This window comes from Cetorhinus maximus, chromosome 6 (genome assembly GCF_964194155.1).
Source record: "Cetorhinus maximus chromosome 6, sCetMax3.hap1.1, whole genome shotgun sequence".
Taxonomy (NCBI): Eukaryota; Metazoa; Chordata; class Chondrichthyes; order Lamniformes; family Cetorhinidae; genus Cetorhinus; species Cetorhinus maximus.
The window spans coordinates 84714513-84731298 of NC_135884.1; the positions used below are offsets into that span (position 1 = coordinate 84714513).

A 16786-nucleotide genomic window follows, 5' to 3' on the forward strand; every position below is an offset into this window, starting at 1 on the left:
AAAGTCAAACTCACCTAAAACTCAGGCGCCATCAATCAGGAAGCTGTGCCAACATAATGAAGTCTCTCTCCTGATGTCATAAAACACGTCAGGCATATGAGCATTCAGATGTTGGCTGGAGGGTAAATACTGTGCAAGGCACACAGAAACACAGAGAAGATATGGCACAAAAAGAAGTCAATCAGTCCATTATGGCTGTGACAGCTGACAAAAAGGTATCCAGCTTAATCCAACGTTCCAATTCTTAATCTAAGCCCTGATGTAGCTAAAATGCATATCAAGTATTCTTTTAAATGTGACAACTGTTTCTGCGTCCACCACCCCTCCAGGCAGTGAGTTTCAGACTCCCATTACTCTCAGGTAAAAAAATTTCTCCTTAAGTCACCTCTAAATCTGTCTACTTTAAATCTATGCTCTACAACAATCCCTACCTCCAACCCTTATTGACCTATCTGCTAAGGGAAATAGGTCCTTCCTGGCCACTCCATCCAGTCCCTTCATAACTTTATACATCTCAATTAAATCTCCCCTCAATCTCCTCTGTTCCAAAGTAAACAACCTCAGCCTATTCACTCTTTTCTCATAGCTAAGATTCTCCAGTGCAGGCAACATCCTTGTAAATTTCCTCTGTACCCTCTCTAGTGCGATCACATCCTTCCTGTAATGTAGTGACCAGAACTGTACATAGTACTCTGGCTGTGACCTAACTAGGGTTATTACAGTTCCTGCAAAGCCTCCCAGCTCATATACTCTGTGTTGGTGCTGATAAGGGAGAGTGTCCCATATGCCTTCTTGACCACCACTTTGTCCTAACTTCAAGGATCTGTGGACATGCACTTCAAGGTCCCTCTGTTCCTCTACACTTCTCTCTATCCTACCATTTATTGTGTACTCCCTTGCCTTTCTTGCTGTCCCCAAATGCATTATCTCACACTTCTCCTGATTGAATTCCATTTACCACTGTTCTGCCCTCCTGACCAGACCATTGATATCCTCCTGCAGTCAAAAGCTTTCTTCCTCACTATCAACCACATGACCAATTTTTGTATTGTTTTAAAACTTTTTTATCATGCCCCCTACATTTAAGTCCAAATCATTGATCTACACCACAAAAAAAAAAGCAAAGAACCCAGTACTGAGCCCTGAAGGACCCCACAGCCTTCCAGTCACAAAAACACCCTCAGCCATTACCCTTTGCTTCCTGCCACTGAGGCAACTTTAGATCCAACTTGTCACTTGCCTTGGATCCCATGGGCTGTTACTTTTCTGACCAGTCTGTCATATGGGAGCTTGTCAAAAGTTTTGCTAAAATCCATGTAGATTACATCAAGTGTGCTACCCTCATTGACCCTCCTTTATTCCCTCCTCAAATAATTCAATCAAGTTAGTCAGATACAACCTTCCCTTAACAAACCCATGTTGACTGTCCTTGACTAATCCATGCCTTTCATAGGGACATAGAAAATGGGATGAGTAGTAGGCCATTTGACCCCTCAAGCCTGCTCTGCCATTCAATGAGATCATGGTTGATCTTTTACCCATTTTCCTGCACTATCCCCATATCCCTTTATACCTTTAATAACTAGAAATCTATCCATCTTGAACATACTCAATGACTGAGTCACCACAGCTCTCTGGAGTAGAGAATTCCAAAGATTCACCACCCTCTGAATGAAGAAATTCCTCCTCATCTCTGTCCTAAATGACTTCTCTCTTATTCTGAGATTATATCCCATGGCTCTAGACCTCTCGAGCCAGGGAAACATCCTATCTAAATCTACCCTGTTGAGCTCTGTAAGAACTTTGTACGCTGTAATGAGATCACCTCTCATTCTTCTATACTCTAGAGAATATAGGCCCAGTGTCTTCAATCTCTCCTCATAGCACAACCCCACCATCCCAGGAATGACAATTTATACTGTCCCTTGGAATATTTTCCAATTATTTTCCCACCACCATGGTTAGGTTGACTGGCCTATAATTACTCAATTGAACCCAGTTAGAGGTTCTCGAGTCCTCCTGCACCCTGCCTTAGACAGAAAGGATTGGAAGACGGTGGTTAGAGCCACCACTATTTCATCTCTTCATTCTCTTAGCAGCTTGGTACATTTCATCAGGCCCTTGAGACTTATTCATTTTCAAAGATGTAAACCACTTACTATTTCCTCCCTCACTAGAATCATAGAATGATTCCAGCACAGAAGGAGGCCATTCGACCCACTGTGCCTATGTTAGCTCTCTGAAAGAGCATTTCACCTAGTATCATTCCCCCACATTCTCCTCATAACCATACACACACTTCTTTTTTAGATAATAATCCAATTCCCTTTAGAATGATTCAAATGAACCTGCCTCCGCCACAACCTCAGGTAGTGCATTCCACATCCTAACCACTTGCTGTGGGAGAAAGGTTTTCCTCATGTCTCCATTGTTTCTTTTGCCATTTACCTTAAACCTGTGCCCTTTGGTTCTCAACCCTTCCACCAATGGGAACAGTTTTTCCCTTTCTACTCTGCCCAGACTCCTCATGGTTTTGAATATCTCTATCAAATCTCCTCTCAACCTTCTCTTCTCCAAGGAGAACAGTCCAACTTCTCCATTCTATCTACATAACTGAAGTTTCACATCCCTCAAACCATTCTCCTGAACCTTTCCTGCACTCTCTCTAGTGCCTTCTCATCCTTCCTAAAGTGCGGAGCCCAGAACTGGACGCAATACTCCAGTAGAGGCCGAATCAGTGATTTAACATTAATTCCCCTCGTCTCGGTCCTAAGTGACTTCCCACTTATTTTGACATTGTGTCCCTGGTTCTAGACTCCTCAACTGGGGGAAATTACCTTACCTGCATCTACCCTGTCTATCCCTTTAAGGGATCCCTTTAAGTATTTTGTAGATTTCAGTGAGATCACCTCTCATTCTTTGAAACTCTAGAGAATACAGGCCCAGTTTCCCCAATTTCTCTTCATAGGACAGTCCCGCCATCCCGGGAACAAGTCTGGTGAACCTTTGTTGCACTCCCTCTATGGCAATAATATCCTTCCTAAGGGGACCAAAACTGCACACATTACTCCAGGTGCGGTCTGACCAAGGTTCCATAAAACTGAAGCAAGATTTCGCTACTCCTGTACTCAAATCTTCTGCAATAAATGCCAACATACCATTAGCCTTCCTAATTGCCTGCTACACCTGCATGTTAGCTTTCAGTGACTTATTGTAGAAGACATCCAAGTCCCTTTGTACATTTACACTTCCTAATCTTTTACCATTTAAGAAATACTCTACACATCTGATCCTCCTACCAAAGTGGATAACCTCATATTTTTCTCACATTATATTCCACCTGCCATGTTCTTGCCCACTCACTAAACCTGTCCAAATGCCCTTACAGCTGCTTTGCATCTTCCTCACAATGCACATTCCCGCCTAGCTTTGTGTCATCCGCAAACTTGGAAATATTACATTTGTTCCCCACATTCAAATCATTGATATACACTGTGAACAGCTGGGGCCCAAGCACTGATCCTTGCAATGTCCCTATCTACATGCCTATAGAAAACTTTTGGGTTCCCTTTTATGTTAGCTACCAGTCTCTTCTCATACTCTGTGTTTCTTGCTTTTTCACTTCACCTCTGAACCTTCTACATTCAGCCTAATTCTCGGTTGTATTATCCATCTGACATCTGTCCTAAGCACATGTTTTCTTTTTTATCTTAATCTCTCTCCCTCTCTTTTGCCATCCAGGGAGCTCTGGATTTACTTGTCCTACCTTTCTCCTTCGTGGGAATATGCCTTGACTGTGCCTAACCACTCTCTTCTTTAAAGGCAGCTCATTATTCGGTTATAGTTTTGACTGCCAATCTTTGATCCCAATTTATCTATTACTCTGTATTGGTTATTAGCCTATTGTACTCACTGTCTGGACGATGTTTTTTCCTCATCCAATTCTTCACAATCCTCCACCTGAACTACAATATCTGCATTGTCCCCCTCTTTTGTGAAGACAGATGCAAAGTATTCATTAAGACCCATTCCTACATCTTCCACCTCCACATACTCAATTTATATTTTGCTCTCTTATTGACCCTACCACTTCCTTAGTTATCCTCTTGCTCTTTATGTCTTTATAAAACATCTTTGGGTTTTTCTTAATTTTGCTTGCCAATATTTTATCATGTCCTCTCTTTGTTTTCCAAATTTCCTTCTTAACTTCACCACTGCATTTTCTATACTCCTCTCCGCTTTCTGTAGTATTGAGATTTTAGCATCTGGCAAGAGGCTTTTTTTTGCCTTATCCTGCACTTATCTCTTTGGCATCTAGGGGTCTCAATATGGCCATCCCAACCTTTATTCTTTCTGGGAGCATTTGTTCTGAACCCTCTCTACCTCCCCCTTGAACATCTCGCACTGATCTGACAATAATTCACATGGTTGTTTCTAGTCCACTTTTGCTAAACCATATCTCAGCTGGGTAAAAAAAAGTCTTTTCCCCCCAGTTTAAAATTTTTACTCTAGGTCTATCTTTGTTCTTTTCCACAACTATCCTAAGCCTAACTGAATTAGGATTACTGCTACCAAAATGCACTCCCATTGAAACTCCTTCCACTTACCCAGGGTCTTGAACTAGGAGGTTCTGAGAGTACTACCACTGTCAAGGCTGACATCTGGACAATAATTCAGCAATTGAGAGTTGGAGAGGGAAGGGATGAGCAGGGGTTTGGGTAATAACAGCGGTGAAAATCCAGCCTAATGCACACGAAATGTTAACCAAGTTGGGATGGTCAGAGTAGAGATGAATGCATTGGATTAATTCACAACAGTTGACTGAGAGTTGGACAGTCAGTCCTCAGTTCTATTTGCAATTCAAAGACACTAAAGCTAACCCAATACCTAATACACAAGTGAGAATTGCATTGCACACGAGTGTTGCATTAGGCCCATGTGCCAGCTTGATGGTATCATTCAGCCCAGAATAGGAAGGTTATGGCCCCAGTCTAGAACTTCAGCACTGACACTACACTGCATTCCTAAGGAAGGGCTGCGCTGTTAGAGGTGTCACCCTTTGGAACAGATGTTAAACCTGTCTGGTGGAAGACAGTAAGGCTGGAGTTCTATGATGAGACCAAATGGGCTGAATGGCCTTGTGTCCCAGTAGAGTGCCTCATGCAATGTGATGGGGTGACTCGTACAGGTTCAACTGCCTCCACTCCACTCAGTTGCCCTTTGAGACCATGGTGCAGCATGGAGTCAAGCAGAAATCAGAGGTCTCCCTGCAAAATAAGGAGGAAAGTAAACTTATATCTCACCAGAGTGTTGTCATATTTACCTCGACAACCAACACCCTGGGGGCTGATCATTCCCCTGTCCACAAAGCAACAGGGGCCTGTACCCCAGAACAGGGCTTGTGGAAGCCAGGGAAATGGGGGGAAATAAATACGATTCAACCCTCCACAGCCAAATCCAATTATATCCACACACATCCACTTGCAAGTTGGAATCAGAAGTGAGGAATGTAGATGATTTTCTCCTCCCAAGGTCAGGGGTGCTGTGGCCTATTGTAGATCGAGTTGGTTACATCTTTGAAAATTGTCAAGATGTGGGCGTTGCTGGCTGGGCCAGCATTTATTGCCCAATCCCTATTGCCCTCAAGAAGGTGGTAGTGAGCTATTTTCTTGAACCACTGCAGTTCCTGTGGTTTAGGTACATACACAGCGCTGTTAGGGAGGGAATTCCAGGATTTTGACCCAGCGACCGTGAAGGAACAGTGATATATTTTGAAGTCACAGTGGTGAGTGGCTTGCAGGTGTTCCCATTGCACCTGCTGCCCTCGCCTTTCTGGTGGAGGCTGTGGGTTTGGGAGGTGCTTGGCTGAAGAGCTTTGGTGATGAACTGCAGTGCCTCTTTTAGACAGTACATCTGGCAGTCACAGTTGGGAGGAGTAGATGGGCTGCTGATCAAGTGGACTGGGTTAGCCTTTGCACCTCTGACCCACTGCAGCTAAAAGTCAATCAGCACAGGTCAGAAATCAAACCGGGGACCTTCTGGGTCTCAGGAGCCCAGTACAAACCTATTTGTCATTCAACGAAAATTTTCTTTTCAAAAGTAAGGGTTTAACAGAACCGACAGTCACAGATCTAAAAAAAAATGTTTCAAACAATCTTATCTTCAGTATGTTTAAGATATGTAACAGTTACTCAAATATCTCATCTCTGTGCAACATCAAATATCAGATTCTAAAGGAACGAAGCGATAATCTAAAACAATCAATGCTGGCAGAGAAATGAGAAGGCAGTAATTCAACGCAGAACTCAAATAATATCATAAAACCTGACAGCAAAGCTCAGGGGCAGGAAGAGTTAGACTGATTGCTTTTGGATGCCTGTTGCTGAGCTTACTGTTTGTTATAATGCAGAATTTCCACCTTCTAATAGAAGCATCCTTTTTCTTAAAAAACATTGTGCAGTGGTGGGCCTGGCAAACATTGAATACAATGCAGGGTCCCCCTCCAGGAATCTCCTCTCTGGCTCAGTGAGCAAGTGCTCTGTCCAATGTGCAGCACAAAAGTTGCAAAGTCCTGGGTTCAAACCCTGCTCTTCATCAAGTTCTCTCATCTCAATAGGGGCAGCAGGTCAACCAACATACAGTTTAACTTGTTGGAGTAATAGTCCCCCATTCCCCCTCTCCTTCAATGATGCACAGTGGCACCAGCTACAAAATTCACTGAAGTAACTCACCAAGGCTCCTTAGACAGCACCTGCCAAACCAACGACCTTTACTATCTAGAAGGACAAGGGCAGCAGATGCATGGAACACCAGCACCTGCAAGCTCCCCTTCGAACCACTCACCATCCTGACTTGGAACTATATCAGCTTTCCTTCACTGTTACTGAGTCAAAATCTTGGAACTCTTTCTTAACAGCACTGTAGCTGTACCTACAGCAACAAATGGACTGCAGTGGTTCAATAAGGCGACTCACCACCAGCTTCTCAATGCCAACTAAGGATGGGCAATAAACACCAGTCTCACCGGCTATACTCACATTCCAACAATGAATAAGATAAATTGAAGATGGCTGGCATGGTGAGAAAGAACTCATGTGGGTGTCATAGGTGGTACTCCTTCTGAGAATGAGGTTAATGCTCGTTGCTATGGCAGTGTAGAAGGGGTTTGTTTTACTTGAGATCTAACCAAGTTACACCTGTTTGTTGCAGACACTGAGTGCGCAAAACTCAAAAAAACTTGCAATTTTTAAAAACATTCAGCTGACGGTAAAATGTTTGATCTGCAATCACTGACGCTACCAACTCAACAACTTCAACACCCTGGTCTTAGTCTTTAGCTCTGTCTATATACCTTGGAATTGTGAAGGCTGTGGCTTCATCTGCGATCCCAGGCTCTGTTTAGGTTCTTTTTCAATGTCAAGTCAAAAACCCACAAAGGTAAACCCATTGCAAAGGCCTACCCCATAATAATATAGTTACACGTTCCTTACCCAGCGCCTTATGCTGTAACGTCTCAAAATTAATTACTTCTGTGGGATATAGGCTGCTATTAAGGAGATCAACCTGGCTGCCATTCTACACCCAGGAGATGAATGAGCTGCTAATCTGCATTTGGTGTAGTTGGGCGAGGCTGCAATCCTGACCCAAGACACTTAGAGAAGGCTCTGCTTTGTCATGGGGTTTCAACAATAGTCTGAACCATCAGTACTGGGGGTGGGTGGGAAAGGAGCAGCTAAGGTTAACAGGGCTAATTTCCTGACCCGATGTTGCCAGCATGTTTCCAGGGCAAAGCAGCCCGCTTGATTGGCACCCCATCCACCACTTTAAACATTCACTCCCTCCACCACTGATGCACAGTTGCAGCAGTGTGTACCATCTACAAGATACACTGCAGCAACTCACCAAGGCTCCTTAGACAGTATCTTCCAAACCCGTGACCTCTACCACCTAGGAGGGCAAGAGCAACAGATGCATGGGAACACCACCCCTGCAAATTCCCATCCAAAGCCACTCACCATCCTGACTTGGAAATATATCACTATTCCTTCGCTGTTGCTGGGTCAAAATCCTGAAATTCCCTCCCTAACAGCACTGTGGGTGTACCTACACTACATGGACTGCAGCGGCTCAAGAAGGCAGTCCACCTTCTCAAGGGCAATTAAGGATGGACAATAAATGCTGGCCTAGCCAGCAAAGCCCGCATCCCATGAACAAATCAATAAAAAAATATGCATACAACAGGCACTAGGATGAGCAAAGGCTTTGTCAGAGACGGGAGTTTTAAGGAGTTCCCTAAAACAGGAATAGACACAGGGGTCTAAAGGAGGGAAATTTAGAGCTTGGTCTATGCTGAAGGTAGAACAACCAATGGCAAGATGAGCTAGGAGATATTGTAGGGTTGCAGGCGGCTGGGGTGATAGGGAGGGACAAGATCATGAAGGGACAAGATCATGAAGGGATTTAAACACGCTGAAAATAATTTGAAATGGAGGACATTGGTAGGCTAGGAACTAAGATAGAGTGGCAAGGTAAGGGTGATGAGTTAGCAGGTCATGGTGTGGGATAGAATATAGGCTGCAGGCAGCAGGAATTTGGATATGCTGCAGTTTCTGGAGGACATTGGCCAGGAGACCACTGATGTGGCACTAAAGATGGAAGTGACTCAGAAAAAGAGGGAATACATGAGAATTGGGGATGGAAAGGGCTGTGCAAAGGACATTTGGTGCTCAAGTGGTTAAATGGTGAAATTTCTTTGTAATTATTCAGCAGGAAACTGACAATTGTCAGTTCAAATCGCAGTCTGAGCTGACAGTTAAACTCCTGCTAACCTTTTACTCAGTTACGAGACATCCGGGAGGACAAGTCAAGTCTCTAATCATACTGACAGGATCAACTTCTTAGACCAGTCGCCAAAGTTATTTAGCTGAAAATCACAATCCCCAAATTTCCCCAATATCCTTCTCTGGAACTGTAAAAGGTGCAGCTAAAAACCATCATCTCCCTTTGCCAAGACTGTGAATGATACAGCTATAAACCACTGTTAGCTTTTTCCAGGACCGTGAATGATTCCTTTACAAACCACTGTCAACCTTTTCCAAGACTGAATGGTACAGCTATAAATCACCATTCTCCTTCTCCAGAATTGTGAACAGGGCAGCTTCAAAACAATCAATAATCTCCGTGACTGTGAACGGTATGAACGGTACAGTGATGAATAACAAGAGATCCTCTGCCCCAAACATTCAATGGCATTACCATTGATCAATGGCATTACCATTGACAGAAACTGAACTGGACTAGCCAAATAAATACAACAGGTGAGAGGAGCTGGGAATTCTGCAGTGAGTAACTCCTCTCCTGACTCTCCAAAGCCTGGCCACCATCTACAAGCTACAAGTTGGTAGTGTGATGGAATACTTTCCTCTTTCCAGGATGAGTGCAGCTCCAACAACACTCAAGATGCTCGACACCATCCAGGGCAAAGCAGGTTCCATGCACCACCTTAAACATTCACTCCCTCCATCACCGACGCAGAGTGGCATCAGTGGGTACCATCCATGTGATGCAACTCACCAAGGCTCCTTTGACATCACCTTCCAAACCCACAACCACTACCATCATCTAGAAGGACATGGGTAGCAGACACATGGTAACACCACCACCTAGAAGTTCCCCTCCAAGCCACTCACCATCCTGACTTGGAAATATATCACCGTTCTTTCACAGTCACTAGGTCAAAGACCTGGAACTCCCTTCCTAACAGCACTGCGGTTGTACGTACGCCACATGGACTGCAGCGGTTCAAGAAGACAGCTCACTACCACCTTCTCAAGGGCAATTACGGATGGGCAATAAATGCTGGCCCAGCCAGCGAAGCCCACATCCCGCGAATGAATAAAAAAAATGTCAACTTCATTTAGACCAGCTTTTAGCTACCAAGTAACCTTTAGTCAAAATATTTTTTAAAAAACTATTTTGTCTTTGTATTTGGGATTTGGAGGTCCCTGTTTTATGATAGTTCCTAGTTGCTTTTGAGGGGTGGTGGGCCACCTTCTTGAACTGCTGCTGTCCGTATGCAGACATGGTATTAGGGAGGAGGGAATTCTAGGATTTTGACCTGGCGGTGAAGAAACAGTAATGTATGTCCAAGTCAGAATGTGTGTGACTTGGCAGGGAAAGTGAAGGCGATGGTACTCCCACGACATTGTTGTTCTTGTCCTTCTTGGTGGTAGAGGTATCAAGGGAGCGAGGTGTCGTTGCTGTAACCATAGCAACATGGAGCAGTGCACCCTCCATAAAATCTCAAATTGACGTGGCAGACTTTATTTCCAAAAAAGGGACACATGCTTAAAAGAAAAATTCTTAATCATTAGCAAAGTTTTTTTTATAAATCAGGACAGCACTCCTTTAACTGTTAGGGTGGGATGGGGGGAACCCCAATGGGAGTTCACGGCTGCTCCTTTGATCTTTATAATATTTGCTCAAAGCCAGGTGAGAAATTATTTGTTTTGAATGTTGGATGAAGGGTTGAAATTGGGATTGTTGAGTGTATTAGTACCAATTAGATCAAAGGAGCAGATCACATTTCACTCATAAACTTTAATGTCGTGCCACTTCCTGTTTTACTCTTAATTCATCACCGCCTCAAATTAACCCCATTATTATCACCTCCCACAACACAACTGTAGCCACCAGTATGGTATCCCAGTTATACAGTGACCACAGTGCCCAGCAACACTCTTAGTGTTATATAGCGACATACCTGTAAGCACCAGTAATGTACCCATGTTAAATTGAGACAGACGTGCACCTACATTAGTGCAATACAATGAAAGACTTGTATTCATTTGTACAGCACCCCAGTGTATTACAGTAATCAATGTACTTATCAGTACTGTACTCCAGTTTTAAACAGTAACAGATCAGAACTGTATGTTACATAGTGATAGACCTGTACACATCAATACTGCACGCCAGTTTTATAGAGAGACAGACCTGTACCCCACCAGCACTCTAGTGTAATGCAGCTTCAAAACAGTTCACACAGACAAAGCAAAGTCTGGAAGGGCAACAACCTTTCAGTTCAGAAGCACACGTTATGTAAATATCACAAACCAATCAGCACACATTAGCGAAATCTCAGTGACAGCACCACAATTCTGCAAGTACAGCACCGTCTCAAACACTGCCCAGTAAAAGACGGAACACAAAATGGTCACTTAGCAACAAACATACCCTGGGTGCTGAAAAGGATTTTTTTTTGTTAATTCCACAATCCTGTCATCAGTCCCGAGGGGCTGCATGGCCAGAAATATAGGGCACATTTGCCTTGGAGCAGGAGAACCAGTGAGGGGAGTGCCAAGGTCAGTTTAAAGGGTATGTTTCCCTGCCAGGCATTTTCTTCAGACTTGTGTTGGAATGGGTGAAATCAGAGAAAGTGGAGGCCACCCTTTCCTATTGAAGTTATTAGTAATAGTATTTAGCTGTGATGTCATTAAAGTTACTAAGTAAAAAATAAATCATAGAATCATTATGGCACAGAGGCCATTTAACCCATCGAGTCCATGCTGGACCAGATTTTTTAAAAGGGTGCAATGAAAAAATACAGGCAACTACCAAATGTAAGCAAAATACAGAAAAATTATTATAACAAAAATGAGGACAAATAAATTCTGAAGAATTATTCTTAACACTGCCCAAAGGTTAAGTGGGGTGGAAAGGAACAGTTTGGGTGGGGGGGTGGGGGGGGGGGGAGTTATTATCGGCTCACTGTCTATGTCGTTAATTTTATGTAATTTATGTGAAATGTTTTCTAAACATGTATGGGTTGGTTATCACCAGTCCGCCGCACAGGGATCTACAACATGTTTTTAGACTGAAAATTTGCCGATGCTTTCAAAACCTGTTTCTTTCCTGGGTTTTTTGGGGGGGCGGAATGGTCCATTTTGACATCGCACCGCCCACCCCCAAAACATTTTATCCCGAATAATTATGGCTCGTCCTCGGCCGCATTGAATCGATTCATCGAAATGTTGAATACAGTCACAACGCCAAGTCAATCGTGCAAGTCAACTGGCAATAATTGAGGCACACACACACACACACACAAAAGGGGACTACTCTGTCCGCTCGATCCACTCACAACAGGCAAATGACAACAAGCCGAAATGGCCAAGCGCTCCCTGTCTGTTTTACCATTGCAATGTGCGTTTTAATATCTCCCAGCTCCACATTCCCTCACCCTTCCCTCTGCTGAGTGACTACACACACACACAGAGACACACACAGAGACAAACAAACACACAGACACAGAGACAAACACACACAAACACACACACACAGAGAGACAAACACACACAAACACACACACACAGAGAGACAAACACACACAAACACACACACACAGAGAGACAAACACACACAAACACACAGAGACAAACACACACACACAGACAAACACACACAGACACACACACACAGACACACACAGAGACAAACACACACACACAGACAGACAAACACACACACACAGACAAACACACACACACAGACAAACACACACAGACACAGAGACAAACACAGACACAGAGAGACAGACAGACACAGAGAGACAGACAGACACACAGAGAAAAACACACACACACAGAGACAAACACACACAGAGACAGACAGGCACACACACAGAGACAGACAGGCACACACACACACAGAGACAGACACACACACACAGACAGAGAGACAGACAGACACACACAGACAGAGAGACAGACAGACACACACAGACAGAGAGACAGACAGACACACACAGACAGAGGCAAATCATATTCCCCTCCACTGGGCTCAATTGAGGGCGCTCAACGATCTTCGCTTCCATTAACCCAGTTTACCTATGAAGCGGCTCAGCCCTCGTTCTCCACAATATACACACACACAAATAGATTATATAGCAGTTTTCACACAACAAAATATAATCCATCTCCCTCCTTCAAGAAATAGAAATCGCCCAGACATCTGTGGATATTGCAGAGAACGAGTCTCTCGGTGTTCAGTGGTACAATGAAAAACTCGGGTTATTTATATTAAAAGGGGCTTTTCTCTCTCTCTCTCGCATCGACTTAAATCGCAGTTTGGGGAGGAAATCAGCGGGCAGTTCTCGCGGGTGACAGCTTCAATTAAAACAGCTTCAATTAAAACAGCAACAATCACTTCAGGGTGACCGATTCAATTTAACTGTTGCCAATGTTGCAGGGCAGGGAGAGCTTTAAATGTTAAAACCGAACCATCCGATTCCCCCCCCCCTCCCCCAAACTTACAGTGATCTTACCTTCATATCATTGATAACAGCCTGGAAAAGGCCACCAAGAGCTCCGCATTCCTTATCTATCCCCGTCTCCATCTTGGCACATTCAAAGAATAAAACACCGCGATTTCAATCCACTTATGTCTCGGGGGAAGGGAGGGAGGGAGGTGGGGATTGGACCCCTTTTCCACGCGGTGTGATGGTTGAAAAAGATGACAGTGAGTATCCGCAAAGCCAGCAGCTCTGATTCAATGGTCGAGCAGGGGGTGGGGGGGGGGGGGTTTGCGGCAGAGACTGGAAGGAGGGGGGGTGGTGGTGGTGATGGTAACGTGGTGGGGGGGGGAGGTTTTAAATCTGCGCGGAATCACTCTCCTCCTCGTCACTTTCACTCCCCCTCCCCCTTCTTATATTTCTTTTTGCGGGGGGGGGGGGGGGGGGGAAATACCCCTCTGGTCAGTTTCACGGAGCAAGGCGATTCCTTACACTCAATTTCCCAACCCGAGGATTAATCCCAAATGCAGATGGTGATATTCCAGTGCCATGACTTCCCAGAGGGAACAACACGAGAAGAGAGAGAAAAAGACGGGATGCGGAGAGCGTTCGGAATGAGAAGAAAGGGAAGGCAATGGGGGGGGGGGAGAAGCAAATAAAAAAAGGAGGCAAAGAGTGGGGGTGGTGGGGGGTGGAGAGTGAGAGGCGAGAGTGTGGCTATTGAGCCTGGGTCCCTTGTACAACCACTCGATACACACTCGCACAGAAAATGTTGCAAAGCGACAGACAGACACAATGTAGCCCAACCCGGGCTGGATTGTAACCCCTGGGCCAATTCTCTCTGTCGGAACTCCAGCCACACCCCCTCCTAACTCTAAACATATCACATGGCAAAGGAAACAGGGAATTCATTGGCCGTCAGAGAGGGAGTGAAGTCAAGGAGAGCAGAGTGGGGGGTGGGGTGGGCAGAAGGATTAATAATCTCTGCAGCACCGAGAGCCCATTGTAAAACCTGACGTGCCTCTGTAGCGCCTGTTATTAAAGATTAGATCGTGTGACTGTTATATATCAGTCACCACAATAAATATATCGCCTCCCTGAAACATAAGTGCATGCACCCTCATGTGGATATCGTATGGAAATATATCCTCTTCGAGTTTAACACATATCCTCACAATCCAAATATACATGGACATATACCTCAACGTGAAAACATGTATTCGTCAACGAGCGCCTACAGCAGATTAATCTGATCGCATTGCTGTTTTGTGGGATTTTGCTGCGCGTTACAGCAGCGTCGGCACCCCAAAAGTACTTCGTTTTGGGAGGTTCTGAGGTCGTGCGAGGCACTATAGAAGTTCTTCCTTATAAGAACGAATACATAGGTGAGTACTCGGCCATACAGCCCCTCCCGGCTCCATCATTCACTATTCCCGTTCCCAAATCCCTTGATTCCGTCAGTGCTGAAAGATCAAAAACAAAAACAGAAACAGAAATACCTGGAAAAACTCAGCAGGTCTGGCAGTATCGGCGGAGAAGAACACAATTGACGTTTCGAGTCCTCATGACCCTTCAACAGAACTACTGAAAGATCTAATGGTCTCAGCCTTGAACTCAAGGACTGAGCGTCCACGGTTCTCTCACCAAGAGAGGGTTCCAAAGATTCATAACCCTGTGACTGGAGAATCTCCTCCTCAACTCAATCTGAAACATCTGACTCCTTATCTTCAGACTTTGTCCCATCATTCTAGACTCTCGGCATTTTTTAAAAATTCACTTATGCGATGTGGGCATCGTTGGCTGGGCCAGCATTTATTACCCATCCCTAGCTGCCCTAGAGAAAGGTGGTGGTGAGCTGCCTTCTTGAACCACTGCAGTCCATGTGGTGTCGGTACACCCACCATGCTGCTAGGGAGGGAGTTCCAGGATTTATCCTGTCAAACCCTTTAAGAACTTTAAACACTTCAAAATTTTTTAACAGCATCTTCACATAGGGTTTTTCCCCTCTGGGGAATAGTGGGGAAGGAATCCCAGGATGATTATCAGCCTCTTGAACAGCATCATGGACAGTCCTTCCGTGGCTGACATGTCCTGGTGTGGGACTTGAACCCAGAGCTTCTGATAGGGTTGCTACCGCTGCACCAGAAGACCTCTATACTGTCTGGTAAAAGCTTCTCTCATTTCTCTAAACTCCAGGAAACATACACATAGTCTACTCAATCTTTCCTCGGTGGACAATCCCCTCATTCCAGGAACCAGTCTAATGAACCTACATTACACTCTCTCTAAAGAAAGTATATCCTTCCTTATGTAAGGAGACCAAAGCTGTGCACAATTTCATCCATGTGTGTATATATAATATATATATATAGTCAAGTGGTAGCACAGAACTTTGAGGATTGCTGAAAAAATACATGTTGTCAAAGCTTTTTGTCTTGCACTCATCAGGACAATTCGCAAGAATACCAAATTGTAAAGGGAACAACAATTTATGCAGCATGAGAAGAGAGTGTTGATTGGTTGGAAAGTGGTCTCTGATTGGTAGAGGCATTGCCATGGAGAATGCACCAGTTAACTGATAACTGACAGCACTCAGCATTCTCTTCTCATGCAATATAACTTGTTGTTCCCTTTACAATTTGGCATTCTTGCAAATTGTCTGATGAGTGCAAGACAAAAAGCTTCAACAGCATGTGTCTTTTCTCAGCAATATATACATATATGTGTGTATATATACGTATGCTCACATTACATGTGTGCATTTATCTTCATTATAAGCTACAATCTACCCACACACACCTATCATTGCACTGTTAGTATATAAGATGTACCTGTATATCAATATTACACTGGTCAATTTTTTGAGACAATGGACATGGATTACAAGACCAATTTGATTTTTTCAGGTAGTTTTTTTGAGAATGGAGGGGAGAGAGGGGACAGGGGAACTACTTTTATATATATATATATATAAAAATAGAATCAGTTCAGAGAAGGTTCACTCGACTGATACCTGGAATGTGGGTGTTATCTTATGAGGAAAGATTGGACAGGTTGGGCCTGCATTCATTGGAGTTTTGAAGATTGAGAAGTGACTTTATTGAAAGATATGAAATCCTGAGGGAGCTTGACAGAGTGGATGTTAAGAGGATGTTTCCCCTTGTGGGAGAGACTAGAACTAAGGGACACAGTTTAAAAAAAGGGGTCTCCCACTTAAGATGGAGGTGAGGAGAATTTTTTTTCTCTCAGAGGGTCGTGAATCTTTGGAACTCTCTTTCCCAGAAAGTAGTGGAGGCAGGGTCATTGAATATTTTTAAGGCAGAGCTAGATAGATTCTTGACTAACGAGGGAGTTGAAAGGTTATCGGGATAGGTAGGAATGTGGAATTGAGGTCACAGTCAGATCAGCCATGATCTTACTGAATGATGGAGCAGGCTCGAGGGGTTGAATGACCTACTCCTGCTCCTGATTTGTATGTTTGTACATATACGTTCA

General features: G+C 44.1%; 1 protein-coding gene across 21 annotated transcripts in view; it reads right to left on the minus strand.

Moving 5' to 3' along the window:
• LOC144681869 (protein MTSS 2-like) overlaps positions 1-13932 on the minus strand; it is a 180454-nt gene extending 166522 nt beyond the window's left edge. For all 21 annotated transcript variants that reach the window (XM_078543969.1, XM_078543970.1, XM_078543957.1 and 18 more), the window contains exon 1: positions 13325-13932. In XM_078543969.1, coding sequence (XP_078400095.1) covers positions 13325-13396 — 72 coding nt within the window. In that variant the 5' untranslated portion in view covers positions 13397-13932. The remainder of the gene's footprint in view (positions 1-13324) is intronic.
• Between the last annotated feature and the right edge of the window lie 2854 nt (positions 13933-16786).